Source organism: Salvelinus namaycush, chromosome 27 (genome assembly GCF_016432855.1).
Source record: "Salvelinus namaycush isolate Seneca chromosome 27, SaNama_1.0, whole genome shotgun sequence".
Taxonomy (NCBI): domain Eukaryota; kingdom Metazoa; phylum Chordata; class Actinopteri; order Salmoniformes; family Salmonidae; genus Salvelinus; species Salvelinus namaycush.
This window is the reverse complement of record NC_052333.1, coordinates 19,725,599-19,747,925: the sequence shown is the minus strand read 5'-3', so window position 1 is coordinate 19,747,925 and position 22,327 is coordinate 19,725,599. Positions and strand designations below refer to the sequence as shown.

Here is a 22,327-nt window from a genome sequence, read left to right as displayed (position 1 = left end):
CAGAGCGCTCAAGGGAATGCTCCATGTCACCGTGGCTCCATATAGTGGTTACATGCACTGCCTGGGGGGTGTGTGTATATGGGGTCATGTGCTTGTGGTGAGTTATGGTGGTGTATATGTTAGCAGGGGGGCGGAGGAGATCAGGGAATCTGCATTTACAAACACAGGTCTAAGGATGTAGCACTGTCAAGCTGTTGGCAAGGTGTCAGCTTTTGTGAGCTGCTTATCTGTTAGACATTAGTTTTTTTTTTCTCGAATCGTTGTAAGTGCCACTAGGAGATGCACCTGTGTGACCTTTGAAACATTTAGGCTTAGGTCCTCATTTCGCCACTGTGAATCTAAATAAAGTAGGGTAATCAGTCTGTCTGTGTGGGTGTGGGCAGAGTGTGAGTTGGCAGGACACTTATCTCCCTCTTGGCGTGTTGATCTTCTCCTTGTCCCCCAGCCCAAGGACTAACCATGCCAGGGCTCCCTTCTCCAGACAGCCAGGCACTCCCCTAGTCCCCTGGCCCAGTTCCCACACTGCCCTCCAGCTGGTCAGAGCCAGCCCAAAAGAATGATACAGAGCCACAGACACACTGCTACAGACACTCCCTCAGTCCCCAGGACTGAGACTTATGCAGTTCTGATACCTGGCCCAATGTGGGAGGAAGAGTCACCGAGGTGGTGTAGTAGTGTTGGTTGGTATTCAGTAGAATGTCAACAAATGGCTTGTGCTATTTCACTATCTAAACGCTTGGCCTTTTCTGTTGTTTCTGGAAGATGTTCTCTATTTGCGGACCCACCTAGTTAACCGTGCGAGATCTTCAATGTTTACTTGTCATCGTGACCTAAGCCCATGTTCCTGCAGGATCCTCTAGGCTAAATCCTTAGCACAGCCACCCTGCAAAAAAATACATACTCATATAGGCATATCTGTGACAAAAAAACCTGATGCCAAAACGCATATGAACTGGTGGTCCCTGCATGGGTGTGTCCCAAATTGCACCTTATTCCCTTCATGGTGTGCTACTTTGACCATGGCCCATATGGCTTGGTCAAAAATAGTGCACTATGTAGGGAATAGGGTGCCATATGGGACACTATCTGATTCCGTGCCAGTGGCTCAGCTGGATTTGTAGCAGAGATCTGGGGGATCTGAGGAAGGGGATTAGGGCAGTGCGGTGGATATATATATATATATTAGTTATTCAAAACCCCTGCTAATCCCACATGTTTCACCCTGTTCAGGGATGTCAGAGGGAGGGAGGGTTTGACTACATTTCAGGTGGTTTAGCTTTTACTTCTCATGGATGTTAAGGCTATAGCCTAGCGTCTATTAGCTTGAAATCCTCGAATTTATTCATTTTACATAGAGAATACATAAGAGACATTGTCAGTTGATAAGTGACCCATTGTAGCAGGTCTCTCGCTTTAAGCTGTGCAGGCAGTCTCTCTCTTTGGCACACATCCAGTCCCACAGCTGATCGTTTCTTGTTAATGGGATGGTCTGTCAAACACGCAATTCACCCACTGCTTCGTCCCTGACTAACATGCAAATATAGATCAGTCCCAATATTTCCCCAGTCAGTCACTTTTTGTAATTATGTAATTCTTTTTTTCCTACACTGTCTGACGCACACACACACACACACGGCTTCTTTGCTGTCAAATCCAACCTAGTTGTTTTCCTGAGCCAAGCTTTACAACAGAGTACAGACAAATCTGTTAATGGTTTGAGAATGCCACTGTCATGTAGTTAGTCAGCGGCCGGGTCTCCCTGGCTGCACTCCTGTCCTAGCTATCATCTGTTTGGCTTCTTTTGTTCTCTGAAACTGGGTCTCATTATCAGGCTCTTTACACCACTACCCTCCCACTCTTTTCTCTCCCTCTCCTCCCTCCCCCTTTCTCTGTTCCCCTTGCCACCTCTCCCTTTCCTCTCTGTCAGGGTGTGGGACATCGGTGCCAGTGGGTCTACTCTCCCTATCAGCGCTCACACTCCCCACCAGGGGAACACGTGACGGGCCAGGCACCAAGAGGGGACTCTCGCTCGCAATTTGGAACATAGCCAGGGCCTTTGAGTCTCAACTAGTAGGCCCCAGTACTGCAAGGCTACTCACTCAATGACCTTTCTCCCAGTTTAGCTCCTGTAAACAAGGGGGGCTAATGTGAAGCCTAGCTGTCATTTCTCAGAATACTAATGATGGGCAAAATTATTTTTTTAGGATATTGTATCGATTTCTGAAAGATCTGTTTGTTTTTTATTTTCTATCTACTATGTACACTATATACTATCTATACAAAAGTATGTGGACAACTATAAGTTGGTGGATTCTGCTATTTCAGCCACACCCAATGCTGACAGGTGTATAAAATCAAGTATGCATGCATGCAATCTCCATAGACAAATATTGGCAGTAGAATGGCCTTAATGAAGAGCTCAGTAACTTTCAACGTGGCACCATCATAGGATGCCACCTTTCCAGCAAGTCAGTTCATCAAATGTCTACCCTGCTAGAGCTGCCCCGAGCAATTGTAAATGCTGTTATTGTGAAGTGGAGCGTCTAGGAGCTACAATGCTCAGCAGCAAAGTGGTAGGCCACACAAGCTCACAGAACGGCACCGCTGAAGCGTGTAAAAAACCTTGGTAGCAACACTCACTAGCTAGTTCCAAACTGCCTCTGGAAGCAACGTCAGCACAATAACTGTTCATCGGGAGCTTCATGAAATGGGTTTCCATGGCTGGAGTGGCATTAAGCTTGTTTCTATTGTACTCTGGAGCAATGGAAAAGCGTTCTCTGGAGTGATGAATCACACTTCACCATCTGGCAGTCCGACGGATGAATCTGGGTTTGGCGGATGCCAGGAGAACGCTACCTGCCCCAATGCATAGTGCCAACTAAAGTTTGGTGGAGGAGGAATAATGGTCTAGGGCTGTCATGCTCACAATTTTGTCAGCCGGTGATTGTCACGCAAGTAACTGTCAGTCTTGCGGTAATTTACCGTTAATTATCATAAACACATTAAGCAACTCCTAGCTTCCACACACAGGCTACAAGTCACTGATGCAGACCTTTTGGAACATATACATTTTAATAAATCCATGTAATATAACCTACACCTTCACAATAAAGCCATTATTTTAGACCGGTCTAAAGAAGCATGATATGAAAAAAATGTAGTCTATTTCAGAAGAACAAAAAAGCTTACTCTGAGTTGTCCTTTATGATAGGTCCTGATATGACTATGCCAAATGGCTGTGGGCTACACTAGTTAATTTAGCAGACAAGATTTGTTTAGATTTCCGCGGCATTATTTTATAGTAATGAAGAATATACAATTGAACAAAGCTGAATAAAATAAATATTTTCTCAACAATTTGAAGGAGTGAGTACATGTGGCTATTCTTTGAACGGTTAACAAAGAAATAGGTACTCCTTTTCTTCATTTAGTAAATGTAACTTTAGTTGTTCTATAAACGTTGGGCTATATGTTTTGATTTTTAATACTTTAAGGCTGCATGATGAGACTCTTAATGATTTGGAAAAAAGTCACTTGAAAGGCAAGAGCTCTGCTTAGTTTTTTTGCGCAGGCTGTAAACACTTCATTGGTCTCATTCATAATTTGACAAGCACTTGATAATGCCTCACATTTCAATGGGATGCCCCCTTTGGCTGTAATGCACCCAAATAAATATATAATAATAATCCAAAATCCATTCATTCACATTATAAATGCAGCAATGCGCACATGGCAGTAGGTTAAAATCGCTAATGTTCCATTAGCCGGAAAACACCATTATCAAAAGTGACTGCAAATGCGATTATGCATGTAATGCTTTTATTATAAAGGTGCATTTTTTGGGTAAAAATGTTCTTCCCCAAATTTCAACTCACGCGCTGCTTATGTATGCCAGTTAGGCTCTACACCCCTTGTAAAGCAGATTAATGTGCTTCATTTGATCAAAACATATAGGCCTATAGGGTGGGCTACATGAGATGTGTGACTATTTAAAAAAGTCGTTAAAAAAAGTATTTCTTATGCTGGGCATCATTCACAAGTGATAATGTATAATTCACAAGTGATAGGCTAATATTGTTACCCATTAGACTATTCTTGATTTAATCTTGTCTTTACATATACTAAATAATGTGTGAAATTTGTTTTGATTTAGAATGGACCGTTATCATGCACCTGTCTTGAAATCTATCCACTTAAATAGCGAATGGAGGATGCTTTTCCTGTGGTTCATTTTCATTCCAGCCAGGTAGCTATATTCCTGTTGTAAAGATAATGTGCTGAATATTAGGGTAGTTGAGAAATAAATATAGTAGGCCTAGCCTATAGAGAGCTGATGGGATCCTCTGTTTAGTAGAAGCCATCACTGTTTTCTCAAATTATTACATAGCCTATAGAAATGTTGTGCAACATGGGCTCATGGGCTCTCATGAAGTGTTTGATTCGATTTTTGAAAACATTTGCATTGATGTCAGATTGATTAGAGGGACAATAGAGTGCTGAGTACCAGGAAGTTAGCAAGTTTGGTAGGCTACTAATGACCATCAGCAGCATCAACGCTTGGAGAAGCCTAATTACCTTGACTAAACGGTCATGTTGAATTTGACTGCCTTCATGACTCGTGACGGCCGTTAACACGGTCACTGTGCTTCCAACTTTGTGGCAACAGTTTTGGGAAGTCCCTTCTTGTTTCAGCATGACAATGCCCCCGTGCACAAAGCAAGGTCCATACAGAAATCTTTTCTCGATCGGTGTGGAAGAACTTGACTGGCCTGCACAGAGCCCTGACCTGAACTCCATCGAACACCTTTGTGATGAATTGGTACCCTCGACTGCAAGCCAGGCCTAATCGCCCAACATCAGTGCCCGACCTCACTAATGCTCTTGTGGCTGAATGGAAGTAAGTCCCCGCAGCAATGTTCCAACATCTAGTGGAAAGCATTCCCAGAAGAGTGGAGCCTGTTATAGCAGCAAAGGAAGGACCAACTCCATATTAATGCCCATAATTTTGGAATGAGTTGTTCGACGAGCAGGTGTCCACACACACGTGTGTGTGTGTGTGTGTGTGTGTGTGTACACAGACACTGTAGGTAGTGCTTGTCGGCTGAACCGGCACCAAAACGCCAATATTTTTTATCCTACAGCTTGTTCTCAATCTTTTTAAATAGTTAGCCAACATATTTTCAGCACGCATTTCCATGATTTGCTGAACTTGTTTTCGTGTCCCTCTGTAGCAGACAGATGAAAAGTGAGCAATATGTTTGGAACATCAAATTACATAAACAGTGTACAAAACATTAGGAACACCTTCCTAATATTGAGTTACACCCCCTTTTGCCCTCAGAACAGCCTCGATTCGTTGGGGCATGGACTCTACATGGTGTCAAGCATTCCACAGGGATGCTGGCCCATGTTGACTCCAATGCTTCCTACAGTTGTCATGTTGGCTGGATGTCCTTTGGGCGGTGGATCATTCACATGGAGAACTGTTGAGCGTGAAAAACCCAGCAGTGTTGCAGTTCTTGACACACAACCTAGTACCATGCCCCGTTCAAAAGCACTTAAATCTTTTGCCTTGCCCATTCACCCTCAATAAGGGATCATGGCTTTCAGCTGGATTCACCTTGTCAGTCTGTCATGTAAAGAGCAGGTGTTCCTGAATTGTGAGAATTGAAATACATGTGGTATTGTCACCTAAGGATCTTGATCGTATCGTGTTGTCTCTGGCAATTCCCAGCCCAACAGAAAACATGTGGGTAGTTTAGTGTGTGTGACTTTTGTAGATGTTTCTCCCTGGTTCATATAGTAGGCTAATCCTATCTCAGTATCAGGTGAAGGAAAATACTTGATGTAGCTAGTTGAACAATTTCTTAGTTCTGAGTGGACACAGTGTCTACCCAACAACATTCAGTCCAGCTGGAAAAGAAAGGGACATGTTGGTACTCACAGCAACGGGGCTTTAGTGTATGTGTGACAGCAGGAGAACTTCAGGATAATAATTAGCTTGTGCTGTTTTATGTTCTTCGTTAGCACTTGTTCAACAGCAGAGTTGTGTGGAGCAGCTGTGAGGCGATGCCGAATAATTGACTTAAGTGGCCTAATTATGAAAGTTGTAGGCTAGACAAAAATAATAAAGCTTTCCTAACCCAGTTGACCTGAATCTAGGCCTAAATAGGCCCCTTGTTGGCGTTTGTTTTGTATGTAGGCCTAGCTGTGTGTTTCTTTAGTGTTTTTAGGTTGGCTAGTTTTCTGGTTGAAATGAGTAGGAGTTTGACCAATTTTGAGTTGTAGGCCTAGACAATTATAATACATCTTTGTCAGCTACACAATTAGGCCTGGTAGCTGTCACTTTCCCTGTCTCACAGACGCAGTGTTCATAAAGATACTTCCTGTGTGGTAACAAACGCATCGTCTTTCCAGACTGATTTGGTGTGTTGACTCTCTTCTCTCCATCTGTGCTGACAGCTGGGCACAATTGCAGAAGTTGTTGTTTGCAAATATGGCTGAGTGATTTGCATGAGTTCCCGGCAGCGTTGTGAAAGCAGGGCTGGTCTGGCTTTACCACAAGGTGCCTGTTCCTCTAGCTAGTGCCACTCAGAGACCGGCTTTAACTGGGGTGCGTCTCAATAGTCTGACGATTGGCTTCCTCTCCTTGTCTCCTTTCCTCCATATTCACTGACATTAACTTGGGACTATTGAGACATGGCTAGGTGACTGTTATTAGGGAGAGAGGACCTTGACATATGTAAGTCTATGCTGACAATGGAAATTGATGCTAATACCACTTAGCTATGAAGGATTCTACTTAGCTGCTGAGTGCAGTCCAACTGCTGCATACTCCTGTTTGGAGGCACTGCAAGCTGTGGGACTCGCTTTAAAGGCTGTGTTATGAGACTGTATGTAGTAGAATTTGATAAGCTCAAGATTGTGGTTCAGCACATCTATAACCTTCTATTAAGTGTGATATTGTGTGAGCATTGCATTCCTGTTTCCTGACATTATAGTAGTCTGGTCTTTCTACTTCTCATTGGGATGGTCTCTGACTTCACTGGTCTGTCACTCTCCACACACATTGTCGTATTTGGTCGCTCTCGCTCTCTCTCTTGCTCTGTCTGGAGAGACGTTCGCTCTGGCTGTGTCCCAAATGGCTCCCTATATAGTGCACTACTTGGTCCTGGTCAAAAGTGGTGCCCTTAATGGTATAAGGGGGCTATTTGGGATGCAGGTGTCATCTATCTCCTCTGATCCTTCCTCTGTTGTTGACAGATCACTGAGTGGCTCCTGTAAAAACCTCCCGTATGATATCCATCCGTGACTGAATAATTAGGAGCCGATGACCAACTGCTCTGAAGTATCTTTTTTCATTCCCTCTTCTTCCTCGACCTGACACCGTTTGTCTGGTCCTGATCCATTTCCCTTATAGATCATCATGAATATGTTTTTTGGGACAGGTAGCACTTGATCCGTAGATCAAATTTGTTTGTCTGTGGCGTACCTCAGTGGTGTGTATGTATGTATGTATGTATGTATATATGTATATATGTATGTATATATGTATATATGTATGTATATATGTATATATATATTAGAACTGGAAATTGCCAAGGACCTCACGATACGATATCACGATACTTGGGTGCCGATACGTATTGTGGAAAAAGGAAAAAAGTTTTGGTACAGCCAACTAGCACAAAAATTGTCAGCTGATACGATATATCGTCAAAAATAATATCCTGACATGTAACTAAATAGATAAAAAAAAATCATCACTAGTGTTTTTAGTGCAAAAAAAAAATAAAAAAATATGAATGTATGTACTTGTAAGTCGCTCTGGATAAGAGCGTCTGCTAAATGACTTAAATGTAAAATGTAAATGTAGTGCTGTTTGGAGCTGGTAATTAAAGGCGTCCGGGAGAGATCTTTACCCACTGGAGAACTGGTGGCTCTTTGAAGACTTGCCCTGTTGCTGTCACCGGCTAAGGCAGGGAGATGGAAGCAAAGAGTGGGAGAGAGGAGACCAGAGGGAAGGGGAGAAGGTTAGTTCTAGTCTCCGTAGAGTAGCCCTGGCTGTCATTGGCACAGAGTGAGAGATTGAGTGGGCGAGGCAGGCACTTCTCATTCTCTCTCTGCAGAGAGGGTGAGCAAGGCAAAGTGAGTCCAGTAAATAGAGGGTCGGCGTGTCTTTTTAAAGAGTTACATTGTTCCTGGCACAGAGTGAATGAGTGGGCGAGTCGACTGCTCTGTACCGGCGCCACGACAGACTGAGACAGACTAAAATATGAGAAAGAGGATGGGGGAGAGGTAGAGCGAGAGTCCTATGTGTAAAGGAGGCAAGACACTAGGACAATTGGAGCACCATTCTCCCAAAGAGAAGCCAGAGATTTGGAGAGAATGACTGAAGTAAAGAGGAGACCTGAAGAGACTGAGCGTGGGATGAATGAAGAATGACTGGGTGACAGAGGGAGAGTCTCAGAGGTGAAAGGGGGAGCGTGGGACTGTGAAAGAGTTGGCTCGTGTGAAGCCCTGCCAACCCATAATCCTCACCTTGTGACTGCTGTGTTAGACACTGATGCTGAGGTCCAACCTTTTTTACCTCGCTTTTTCTCTCTTACACTCCACCCCCTCTTCACCTCTCCCCTGCCCTTTGTCCCTGCACCCTCCACCCCTTTTCTCACCTCACCCTCCACCCCTTTTCTCACCTCACTCCTGCCCTCTCATCTAACCCTCCACCCCCTCACTTCCCCCCCCTGCCCTCTCTTGGCCCTCCACCACTCTCTCTCACGCTCTGCTCTGTCGCTGTCTCTCTCTGTTTCACCTTGGACTCTGTCACGTTGTGTGTGTGTGTGTGTGACTAGACAGTGGTAGTTACCAGCCATTTTGTGTGGCTATGTTCAGACCCTTCAGGTGTTGGCTCAGAATCAGCCGGTTAGAGGCAAGACATTACATGATTTGTGAGAGGCTCTCTTTTGAACCCAAGAGATCATGGGTGTCTTGTGTCTGTCTTTCATTATCTGTGTGTGTGTATATATCTTTATGTACAATTTGTTTTTGTATGTTTTTATTTTCCCATGTGAGTGTGGCTGATAATAAATGGGGGGGTTTATAACACCTTTAGTACAAGGGTGATAATGGCTAGTTTTTAATAGGTCAAATATTTAATGTGTCATATTTCTTCTGTGATAGTTTACTAGTTTCCCCCACAGGTGCTTTGAGATGTCTTTTTGCCCTGCCTTGCTCTTCAAGAACTTCTCTGACGCCTTGCTAAATGGAGACTGTTTCCATGTCTATTTGAGTTTACCTAATCACATTTTTCTCCCTTTCCCCCTCCCCCTCTTTTCTTGGCAGTGTTTCTGTGTCGATTTGGGCCATACATATATGGCGTATGTGAGTGTCAGTGGAGACTTTTGCCAGGCACAGCACCTCGCCTTCGTGGACAAGTGAATCGTCCGCCCCCCTCGGGACTACGCTACCCAGAAGCCCCCCTGAAGCCAGCACACTGGGAATCCCGGTCTCCTCCAACGATCCCCTGGGATACCGCGTAGTCCTTGGCCAGATCGCCCAGCTCTGTCCCCTGAGCCGCCAATAAGAAAACTGCTCAGTTCTCTTCTACTTCCTGCTTTCTCTCCCAGAAGCCAATCACATACCGCTCTCCTGAATGGGGTAAAATCTGAATGTCCGATTGGATGACTCGTGGATAGTCTCCCCAATTTTTTTTATTTTTTATTTTTACCCCGCCCCTGTGGAGTCTTGTGGATTACATCATCCATATTTTTTGTTACCCCTCTTTTTTTTTGTAAGACATCCACAGGTGTTACCATCCACATCCCCCTCCTCCTCCCTTCGTCGTGTTTTTATTTATTTTTTTTACCTACAGAATCCTACTAGAAGTCCTTGCTGACATCTGAGCCAAAAGTAGTCATCCTTCTTGTAAGAGATTAAGTATTTTACTGTAATTGTTTTCAAAGCCGTCTCGCCAACATGAACCGCCCTGCAGCAGTGGAGATTGCCTACGAGGGCATGAGGTTCCTCATCACACACAACCCCACCAACGCCACGCTCAACAAGTTTACCGAGGTGAGGCCGCAACCTTGTGTGTGTTTGTTGCTTGTGCGTTGTCATGTAGTGTCTGCATGTATAACCTTATCAATTCAACACTCAAGTTCACTGTGGAGTGTCATACACTTACTTCTGACTGTATGTACGTGCATCAATAACCTCACCAAAGTAGCCTATAATCTCCCCTAAGCTCAACCTACAATTAAACATAAATATTTTTAGAGTGCAAGATATCTGTGCTGATAGTCTGTCTCTGTCTGTCTGTCTCTGTCTGTCTGTCTGTCTCTGTCTGTCTGGCTGTCTGTCGCTCTGGCTGTCTGTCGCTCTGGCTGTCTGTCGCTCTGGCTGTCTGTCGCTCTGGCTGTCTGTCGCTCTGGCTGTCTGTCGCTCTGGCTGTCTGTCGCTCTGGCTGTCTCTGGCTGTCTGTCGCTCTGGCTGTCTCTGTGTCTGTCGCTCTGGCTGTCTCTGTGTCTGTCGCTCTGGCTGTCTCTGTGTCTGTCGCTCTGGCTGTCTCTGTGTCTGTCGCTCTGGCTGTCTCTGTGTCTGTCGCTCTGGCTGTCTCTGTGTCTGTCGCTCTGGCTGTCTCTGTCTGTCGCTCTGGCTGTCTCTGTGTCTGTCGCTCTGGCTGTCTCTGTCTGTCGCTCTGGCTGTCTCTGTGTCTGTCGCTCTGGCTGTCTCTGTGTCTGTCGCTCTGGCTGTCTCTGTGTCTGTCGCTCTGTGTCTGTCTCTGTGTCTGTCGCTCTGTGTCTGTGTCTGTCGCTCTGTCTCTCTGTCCGTCTGTCTGTTTCTGTCTCTCTGTCCGTCTGTCTCAGGAGCTGAAGAAGTTTGAGGTGAACACGCTGGTGAGAGTGTGTGACGCCACCTACGACAAGGCCCCAGTGGAGAAGGGGGGGATCGAGGTTGTGGTAAGGATTATACACACACACATTAACCTCGTCCCCAGACTTGACTTGCTGGCGCATAGAGCCTGGTAAGTGTGGGATTCTTTGGAACTTTAGGGGTGTGGATTTACTGAGTGACATGCTAATCAATTCAATTTCTGAGCGAATCACACGACTGAGGCGTGGGTCTAAATCGTGGTGACAGTTGTATTCGATGGGACTTAAAACAATGCTTCCACCGTCTATATAAGGTCCCAGAGTTGACAGTGCGAAAACCAAGCTGTGAAGTTGACGGAATTGTCCGTAAGAGCTCCGAGACAGGATTTTGTCGAGGCATAGATCTGGGGAAGGGCACAAAAAAATGTCTGCAGCATTGAAGGTCCCCAAGAACACAGTGGCCTCCATCATTCTTACATGGAAGAAGTTTGGAACAACCAAGACTCTTCCAAGAGCTGGCCGCCCTGTCAAACTGAGCAATCGGGGTAGAAGGGCCTTGGTCACATACTTATTGACTTCAATCATTGTGCAACGTCATATTTAAGCTCTGGGCATCGTCTTTCTGCTTGAAAAAGTGGTTTTCTACTGGTGTGGGCGTTTTAAACGTATCGTTTTTGGGAAGCCCAATGGATTTTCTTTTCAAGTTCCATTCTGAGGTGATGTGAAGCCAGATAGTCGGCAGCGGGAGCCGGCTGGTGGAGGAGATTACAACCACACACACCTAGAGAGCAGTAAGAATTTCTACTGACCCGAATACCTCCTAGGAATTTTAGGGTAGTTGAATTTGCTGTTTTTTTTCTTCCAGGGAATGTCAAGTTAAACAGGTGGTTTTCCCTCTCTGGAGACCTTCCCTGTTATCTGTCTGTTTTCATTTGTCCTCAACTGTCTGCCTGCCAGCCACTATGTGCTGAGCTAAGAGGTGGAGAAGAGAAGGAATTTCTGGCTCAGATCCACATGAATGAGGCTCCACCCAGGCCTTCTTGCTCTGTCTGTTTCTGTCTTTTGTGCACTGTATTGTCTCTTCTCAAAGCTTAGGCTAATATTCAGCTGTCTCACAGGTGATTTATGGAAGGCCAGAGAAACTTTGTGTTTGGGCGAGGAAATAACCTATCCCCTCGTTGATATAGTTTTAATACCGTGATCACCACCCCTCATCCTGGAGCATTCCTCTGTCTTCCTGTCACTCCAATGTATTGGAGAGTGGCAGTAATTATGATCACAATCCCGTTTTTATATTGTTTAAGCACCAAGACAGGAATAGCCATGTGTAGGGTTGCGCACGGCTGTGATCTGTGCTGAGCCGTAGCAGAGACACTGGGTCAGCAAGAGTATAGAGGCTCAGACGGATATACAGGGGTCAGGCTGTCTGCCAGGACACGCCACACATACTACTTCAGCATATCAAGCTTTCCAACTTAGACACACACATGATATAGCCTAATAGACAAAGCTGCTCTAATTCTTCAATCAGGCTTTGAATTATCCTGTACTGACCTTCAGCATTGACCACTGGTTAAAATAACCCCTAGCCCCTGGTTTGATCCATTTTTCAATTTTTGTTCCTCTGCCTCCATAGGACTGGCCCTTTGATGATGGTGCCCCGCCCCCCACCCAGATAGTGGATGACTGGCTGAACCTGCTGAAGACCAAGTTCCGAGACGAGCCTGGCTGCTGCATCGCTGTGCACTGTGTGGCGGGGCTGGGCCGGTGAGGGTGTTTACCTGTGTGTGTGTGTGTGTGTGTGTGTGTTGGTAAGTGGGCCAGGTGACTGTAAGTGGTGAGATGAATGTATGTAAGTGGGCTTAATTGTGGCTAGTGAGACCCATCTAATGACTAGCGATGACGTCCGTTGGAGTATTCAAAGAGATTTGGTGTAATGTGCTTTTTGGCTACTAAAATGTTATCTGGAAGACAATGTTAATTTGCTTTGACTAGTGTTCCATTTGTGGGGCACAAAAAAAAAGAAACCAAGCCAAGCATCACAGTTCTCCTCCCTAAATTCCCTTTCTCCTCTCATTCACTTAACCTGTCTAGGACAGGTTCCGCTAGCGGAACCCCTCGCCAACAGCCAATGAAATAGCAGGACGCCAAATCCAAATCAACAGAAACCTCATAAATCAAATTTTAAAGATAAAAAAATATTTATCAAAAATGCTTTACAGCGAAAGCTCCATAAACGATTGTTAGGTCAACACCAAGTCACAGAAAAACACAGCCATTTTTCCTGCCAAAGAGAGGAGTCACAAAAAGCATAAATAGAGATAAAATTAATCACTAACCTTTGATCTTCATCAGATGACACTCATAGGACTTCATGTTACACAATACATGTATGTTTTGTTAGATAAAGTTCATATTTATATCCAAAAATCTTACTTTACATTGGCGTGTTACGTTCAGTAGATCCAAAACATGCAGTGATATTGCAGAGAGCCACATGATTTCACAGAAATAGTCATAATAAATGTTGATGAAAATACAACTATTATACATGGAACTTTAGATACACTTCTCCTTAATGCAACCGCTGTGTCAGATTTCAAAAAAAAACTTTACGGAAAAAGCATAATCTGAGAACGGCGCTCAGAGCCCAAACCAGCCAGAGAAATATCCGCCATGTTGTGCAGTCAACATTATTCATAAATAGCATTATAAATATTCACTTACCTTTGATGATCTTCATCAGAATGCACTCCCAGGAATTGCAGTTCCACAATAAATGCTTGTTTTGTTCGATAATGTCCATTTATGTCCAATAGCTTCTTTTGTTAAGGCGTTTGGTAAACAAATCCAAAAGTGCCATCTGGTCCATTCGGACGAAACGTTCAAAAAGTTATATTACAGGTCGAAGAAACTTGTCAAGCTAAGTATAGGATGTTTTTATCATAAATGTTCAATAATGTTCCAACCGGAGAATTCCATTGTCTGTAGGAAAGCAATGGAACGAGAGCTACCTCTCAAGTGAAAGTGCGTGACTGAGAACGAGGCTGTTGGCAGACCCCTTAGTCACACAGCTCCCATCCGGCCCCCCTTCACATGAGCAGCCTGAAACAACGTTCTAAAGACGGTTGACATCTAGTGGAAGCCTTAGGAAGTGCAAAATAACCCATATCCCACTGTGTATTCGATAGGGGTGAGTTCAAAAACTACAAACCTCAGATTTCCCACTTCCTGTTTGGATTTTTTCTCAGGTTTTTGCCTGCCATATGAGTTCTGTTATACTCACAGACATCATTCAAACAGTTTTAGAAACGTCAGAGTGTTTTCTATCCAATAATAATATGCATATATTAGCATCTGGGACTGAGTAGGAGGCAGTTCACTCTGGGCACGCTATTCATCCAAAAGTGAAAATGCTGTCCCCTATCTCAAACAAGTTAATAACCTCTTGGCGCATGGATCCCTTTAGTGGGATCATTTTCATCAACAACCGCTGAATTGCTGAGTGCCAAATTAAATAAAAAAATACCACAATTTTATTTTATGAAATCACAAGTGCAATATAGCAAAACAAAGCTTAGCTTGTTGTTAATCCACCTGTCGTGTCAGATTTTGAAAATATGCTTTACAGCGAAAGCAATCCAAGCATTTGTGAGTTTATCGATCACTAGACAAAACATTACAAACACCTAGCAGCAATGTAGATTGGTCACGAAAGTCAGAAAAGCAATAAAATTAATCGCTTACCTTTGATGGTCTTCGGATGTTTGCACTCACGAGACTCCCAGTTACACAATAAATATTACTTTTGTTCGATAAAGATTATTTTTATATAAAAAAAAACTCAATTTGTTTGGCGCGTTAAATTCAGAAATCCACAGGCTCAGGCAGGTCATGAAGGGCAGACGAAAATTCCAAATAGTATCCGTGAAGTTCGTAGAAACATGGCAAACGTTTTTATAATCAATTCTCAGGTTGTTTTTAACATAAATAATTGATAATATTTCAACCGGACGGTAAACTATTCAATACAATAGAGAGAGAAAATGTTGAGCTACCACTTTCGCTCACAAGAACTAATCAAAGGACACCTGGCTGTCCACTGACGCGATTTGATAAATCTCACTCATTTTTCAGAATAAAAGCTTGAAACTGTCTAAAGCCTGTTCACAACCTGTGGAAGCCATTGGAAGAGAAATCTGGTTGATATCCCTTTAAATGGAGGATAAGCAGGCAATGGTACAGGGATTTTTCAAAATAAGAGGCACTTCCGGGTTGGATTTCCTCAGGTTTTCGCCTGCAAAATCAGTTCTGTTATACTCACAGACTATAATTTGACAGTTTTGGAAACTTTAGAGTATTTTCTATCCTAATCTGTCAATTATATGCATATTCTATCATCTGGGCCTGAGAAATAGGCCGTTTACATTGGGAACGTTATTTTTCCAAACATAAAAATTCTGCCTCCTAGTGTCAAGAAGTTAACTTCTCTAGGGTAGGGGGCAGCATTTGGAATTTTGGATGAAAAGCATGCCCAAATTAAACTGCCTGCTTCTCGGGCCCAGAAGATATGAATAATACTGGTAGATTTGGACTCTTATTGGCCGGTGATTTTAATGCCTCATTTTTACCAGCTTGTCACCTGTTCATCTAGAGGCGACAACTCTAGATCACCACAAAAACGCATACAAAGCTCTCCCTCGACCTCCATTTGCTAAATCCGACCATAACTCTATCCTCCTGAGTCCTGCTTACAAGCAAAAGCTGAAACAAGAAGTACCAGTGATGTGCTCAATACGGAAGGGGTCCAATGAAGCAGATGGTAAGCTTCAGCAAGGTTTCCCAAACTCGGTTCTGCCCCCCCCCCCCCGGGGTGCACATTTTGGTTTTTGCCCTAGCACTACACAGTTGATTAAAAATAATCAGCTCATCATTAAGCTTTGGTTATTTGAATCAGCTTTGTAGTGCTAGGGCAAAAACCAAACCGGGACAGAGTTTGGGGAAACCCTTAGATACAGGACTGTTTCACTAGAACAGACTGGAATATGTTCCGGGATTCGTACGTACATATCCCAACGAGAAGCCATGAATTGTAGGGAACATCCGCAGCACGCTAAAGGCTTGAACTGCTAATTTTAAGGAACATGACACTAATCCGGACGCTTATAAGAAATCCTGCTACGAACTCCGAGTTGTTGTCAATACAGGACTAAGGTGAAATCCTACTACGCCAGCTCTGACCCTCGTCGGTTGTGGCAGGGCTCGCAAACAAACTACCACCGATTTACAAAGGAAAACCCAGTGACGCAAGCCTTTCAGACAAGCTAAATTCCTTCTATGCTCTCTTCGAGGCAAGCAACCCTGGACAATGCACGAGAGCACCAGCTCTTCTGGACGACTGTGTAGTCTCACTCTCCGTAGCTGATGTGAGTAAGACCTTTAAACAGGTTAACATTCACAAGGCCACGGTCCAGACGGATTACCAGGACGCGTACCAGCTGACAAGTGTCTTCACTGACATTTTCAACCCCTCCCTGACCAAGTCTGCAATACCTACAAGTTTCAGGCAAACCTACACATACAACGCCAAGGTAACCTGTCTAAATGACTATCGCCCAGTAGCACTCACATCTGTAGCCATGAAATGCTTTGAAAGGCTCAACAGATCCTCAGATGACTCCATCTCTATTGTACTCCACACTGCCCTGGGAGAATACTGTGTTCAACACCACAGTGTCCCCTCCAAGCTCAGGACCCTGGGACTGCACACTCTGAAACTGGATCCTGGACTTCCTGATGGGCTGCCCTCAGGTGTAGGCAACAACACATCTGCCAAGGGTAGGCAACACATCTGCCAAGCTGACCCTCAACACAGGGGCTCCTCAGGGGTGCGTACTTAGTCCCCTCCTGTACTCCCTGTTCACCCACGACTGCATGTTCGATCACGACTCCAACACTAAGATTGCTGATGACATGCCGATTGTGGGCCTGATCACCGATGACTATGAGACAGTTTTTATAGGACGGAGGGCCGAGCCCTCCACATTGACAAGGCTGTAGAGGAGCAGGTCGAGAGCTTTAACTACCTTGGTGTCCACATCACCATGGAAATACCTCTGTGTCCACACACAGCAACACAGTCCTGAAGAAGGCACGACAACGCCTCTTCCCCCTCAGGAGGCTAAAAAGATTTTGCATGGGCCCTCAAATCCTCAAAATGTAATAAAGCTGCACCATTGAGAGCATATTGACTGTTTGCTGGGTATGGCAACTGCTTGGCATCTGACCACAAAGCGATACAGCGGGTAGTGCTTACAGCCCAGTACATCACCAAGCTCCCTTCCATCCAGGACCTCTATACCAGGCGGTGTCAGAGGAAAGCGCTAAAGATTGTCTGACTCCAGCCACCCAAGTCATAGACTGTTGTCTTTGCTACCTCATGGCAAGCGGTACCAATGCACCAAATCTGCAACCAACAGGACCCTGAACAGCGGCAACCCCCAAACCATAAGACTGCTAATTAGTTAATCCAGGAAGTTATTGGTTAACTATTTCACTATCTGCATTGACCCTTTTTGCACTAACTCTCCTATTGCGTAGTCACTTTATCCCTACCTACAGTTGTAAGTCGGAAGTTTACATACACTTAGGTTGGAGTCATTAAAACTCGTTTTTCAACCACTCCACAAATTTCTTGTTGACAAACTAGTTTTGGCAAGTTGGTTAGGACATCTACTTTATGCATGACACAAGTAATTTTTCCAACAATTGTTTAGACAGATTATTTCACTTATTCACTGTATCACAATTCCAGTGGGTCAGAAGTTTACATACACTAAGTTGACTGTGCCTTTAAACAGCTTGGACAATTCCAGAAAATGATGTAATGGCTTTAGAAGCTTTTGATAGGCTAATTGACATCATTTGAGTCAATTGGAGGTGTACCTGTGGATGTATTTCAAGGCCTTCCTTCAAACTCAGTGCCTCTTTGCTTGACATCATGGGAAAATCAAAAGAAATCAGCCAAGACCTCAGAAAAATAAATTGTAGACCTCCACAAGTCTGGTTCATCCTTGGGAGCAATTTCCAAACGCCTGAAGGTACCACGTTCATCTGTACAAACAATAGTATGCAAGTATAAACACTATTGGACCACGCAGCCGTCATACCGCTCAGGAAGGAGACGCGTTCTGTCTCCTAGAAATTAACGTACTTTGGTGTGAAAAGTGCAGATCAATCCCAGAACAACAGCAAAAGACCTTGTGAAGATGCTGGAGGAAACAGGTACAAACGTATCTATATCCACAGTAAAATGAGTCCTATATTGACATAACCAGCAAGGAAGAAGTCACTGCTCCAAAACCGCCATAAAAAAGCCAGACTACAGTTTGCAACTGCACATGGGGACAAAGATCATACTTTTTGGAGACATGTCCTCTGGTCTGATGAAACAAAAATAGAACTGTTTGGCCATAATGACCAATCGTTATGTTTGGAGGAAAAAGGGGGAGGCTTGCAAGCCGAAGAATTCCATCCCAACCGTTAAGCACGGGGGTGATAGCACCATGTTGTGGGGGTGCTTTGCTGCAGGATGGTCTGATGCACTTCACAAAATAGATGGCATCATGAGGAAGGGAAATATGTGGATATATTGAAGCAACATCTCAGGACATCAGTCAGGAAGTTAAAGCTTGGTCGCAAATGGACAATGACCTCAGGCATACTTCCAAAGTTGTGGCAAAATGGCTTATGGGCCACTCCAAATCCTTGACTTTGTTGTCATCATAAAGCCCTGACCTCAATCCTATAGAAAATGTGTGGGCAGAACTGAAAAAGCGTGCGCAAGCAAGGAGGCCTACGAACCTGACTCAGTTACACCAGCTCTGTCAGGAGGAATGGGCCAATATTCACCCAACTTATTGTGGGAAGGCTACCCAAAACATTTGATCCAAGTGAAACAATTTAAAGGCAATGCTACCAAATACTAATTGAGTGTATGTAAACTTCTGACCCACTGGGAATGTGATGAAAGAAAAAAAAGTTGAAAGAAATAATTTTCTCTACTATTATTCTGACATTTCACATTCTTCAAATAAAGTGGTGATCCTAACTGACCTAAGACAGAGAATTTTTACTAGGATTAAGTTTCAGGAATTGTGAAAAACTGATTTTAAATGTATTTGGCTAAGGTGTATGTAAACTTCTGACTTCAACTGTATTTTGTATCCGTCTCTCAAAACCCACACAAGAATGCCTTGTCAGCTCTGAGTTTTGACACTCCGGGCAGTCTGTCTGGGAATTAAACGTTTTTATTTTTCTTCCTGGTGAGAGAAGGTTCGCTTGCAGTAACACACTTATTGCAATTTCACTCTGTGTGTGTGTGTGTGTGTGTGTGTGTGTGTGGGCCCGGGGTGTGATATTGATGCCCCAGCGGGGTTGCATTGAACCCAGTGAACCCCTGTGTGTTTCCCAGGCCAATTTCCCAGCTTTAGAGTATACCCCACCCTCCCTACTGCCCACATAACCATGACACCGCATGCATACTGGTGTTTATCTCTCTCCTCTTTCTCCTGTAGAGCTCCAGTCCTGGTGGCCTTAGCGCTGATTGAGACAGGGATGAAGTATGAGGATGCAGTGCAGTTCATACGACAGTAAGCACTATTTTAGCTTTCACACGACAGTAAACACTACTTTAACTTTCACACTGGCGGGGGGGGGACCGATGTTTCTGTGCTGTGGAACCTGTATTGTCATGTATTCTCTTAGTTTGTTGGGGAACATTGATGTTGTTACTGTGCTGCTATGTTCTCGCGTGACCATACAAGACCACGTTATTGTTATTTATCTCACCTCCTCCCTCAGGAAGAGACGTGGAGCTTTCAACTCCAAACAGCTACTTTACCTGGAGAAATACAGACCCAAGATGCGTCTCCGGTTCAAGGATGCCAACGGCCACAACTGCTGCGTCCAATAGTGTGTGTGTGCAGCCTCTCCATCAAACAACATAATTCCAACCAATGGGAGATAAAACAACGAGAGAAAGCGATCAGTAATTAATGTGATTTGTTAACACTGAGACATGGCTAATTGATCAGAGAATTGATGACCTAATGAGCGAATGATTCCATTTTAATGAATGCAAATCTAAAGGTCTGAACCAATGAAGGAAAAGGTCAAAGCACACAGACGCCTCCAAGTTATCGTTGCCCAATCATGGGCCTAGAATTTCTTTGAGTCCTTAATTTTTATTTTCAGTGTTGAATCATGGGATAGCTTTTCCTCTTTTTTACACACATGTACATGAAAGTTTAGCAATGGTGATAAAAAATCTACGAAAATGTTAAGGTATCGATTGATAATTTGTTTATTTTTCTTTAATTATTAATGATATTAATTATGCCACAGGTTATTTTTTATTTAACCTTTATTTAACTAGGCAAGTCAGTTAAGAACAAATTCTTATTTACAATGACGGCCAATCCCAGATGACGCTTGGCCAATTGTGCGCTGCCCTGTGGGCCTCCAAAACACAACCGGTTGTGATACAGCCTGGAAACGAACCAGGGTGTCTATAGTGACGCCTCTCGCACTGAGATGCAGTGCCTTAGACCACTGCACCAACTTTTTAATAAAAATAAATTGTTTTAACCCTTCAGCACATTACAATATTATTCTGTTTAGGACTAAAAATAACAGTCCATTTGGCTTATTGAGGTATTTTTGTACAACACAAAATCTCCCAAAAGTTCTCCAAAAAAATGCAGAAATGTTTCCCGCCCCTTCTCGCTTCTAGTCACATTTTAATTATGGGGTTGGCTCAGTTTTAAATATTATGTCCGCTGTATTTTCTTACTGGCTATAACTCGCAAGCCAATCTGGATTTTGGTTGGGGCAAGGACAATTTTCTGTTTCTTATTGTCTTTTTTGGGTGGGGGGGGCATCTTAACTTTATTTTTAATTTTTATTTTTTTTACCTCACAGGAGTGCAATATTCAGTCCACCTCGGAAAAGCCCCCAAACCCCCAATGACCGTCCTGCGCGCACACACACACACACACACACCCACAGAGACAGTTTCACAGGAAGACACTTGGCTAGTCTTACTGTAGGTACTTTTTTCCATTCATCAAGGCTGCTTACTGGGTTTACAATAGGACTTCCTTACAATGACTGCACACGCACACAGTTTCAAGCACAAACACACACACTCAATGATACAACTGTTAATCCCTACTCTGAAGGAAAGTAGGTGGAAAAGAAAGCAAATGGTCAGTTATTTTATCAATGTACCCATTTTGAAGACATTCCTATTGGTTTTAAGATAAATAAATCAATTTAAATAAGATTTAAACTTGTATGATATTTCATGATTTCTCACCTTATCCATTGTTATTTTAGATTATTTGAAATGACAGCCTATTTTTTGGGGTGCTGCATGTCTTGTGCTTCTCCCACAAACAATTATGTGACGAGGAATTGCTGAGTCTCAAGATGCACTGAACAAAAATATAAACACAATTTCAAAGATTTGACTGATTTACAGTTCACATAAGCACATCAATCAATTTAAATAAATTCATACGATATATATTTAAAAAAAGAAGGTATGGGCGTGCATCAGAAAAAGTCAGTATCTGGTGTGACCACCATTTGCGTCATGCAGCGTGACACATCTCCTTGCATATAGTTCATCACGCTGTTGATTATAGCCTATGGAATGTCCCACTTCTCTTCAATGGCTTTGCAAAGTTGCTGAATATTGTCTGGAACTGGAACACACTGTTGTACAGTACATGTTGATCCAGAGCATCGTGACATGCTCAATGGGTGACATGTCTGGTGAGTATGCAGGCCATGGAAAAACTGGGACGTTTTCAGTTTCCAGGAATAGTGTACAGATCCTTGCGACATGGGGCCATGCATTATCCTGCGTTGCAGTGATGGCAGAGGATGAATGGCACGACAATGGGCCCTCAGGATCTCGTCACTATCTGTGCATTCAAATTGCCATTGATTAAAATGCAGTTGTGTTCGTTGTCTGTAGCTTATGCTTGCCCATACCATAACCCCACCGCCATCATGGGGTACTCTGTTCACAACGTTGACATCAGAAAACCACTCACCCACACTACGCCATACATGCGATCTCCCAGTTACAGTTAAAACCAGGATTCATCTGTGAAGAGCACACTTCTCCAGTGTCCATAGAAGGTGAGCATTTGCCCACTAAAGTTGTTTATGAAGCCGAACTAGTCAGCTCAAGACCCTGGTGAGGACGATGTGCATGCAGATGAGCTCTGACAGTTTGGGCAGAAATTCTTCGGTTGCGCAAACCTACAGTTTTATCAGCTGTCCAGGTGGCTGGTTTCAGACCATCCTGCAGGTGAAAAAGCTGGCTATGGAGGTCCTGGGCTGGCGTGATCTGTGGTTGATTCCGGTTGGATGTACTACCAAAT

General features: G+C 43.8%; 1 protein-coding gene across 1 annotated transcript in view; it reads left to right on the top strand.

Moving 5' to 3' along the window:
- The window catches only part of LOC120022808 (protein tyrosine phosphatase type IVA 2), a 37,068-nt gene extending 16,838 nt beyond the window's left edge, over positions 1 to 20,230 (top strand). Inside the window, exons 2-7 of the mRNA XM_038966809.1 lie at positions 9,343 to 9,657; positions 9,963 to 10,071; positions 10,866 to 10,958; positions 12,508 to 12,638; positions 19,448 to 19,522; positions 19,734 to 20,230. Coding sequence (XP_038822737.1) covers positions 9,653 to 9,657; positions 9,963 to 10,071; positions 10,866 to 10,958; positions 12,508 to 12,638; positions 19,448 to 19,522; positions 19,734 to 19,845 — 525 coding nt within the window. The 5' untranslated portion in view covers positions 9,343 to 9,652 and the 3' untranslated portion in view covers positions 19,846 to 20,230. The remainder of the gene's footprint in view (positions 1 to 9,342; positions 9,658 to 9,962; positions 10,072 to 10,865; positions 10,959 to 12,507; positions 12,639 to 19,447; positions 19,523 to 19,733) is intronic.
- Positions 20,231 to 22,327: the final 2,097 nt, after the last annotated feature.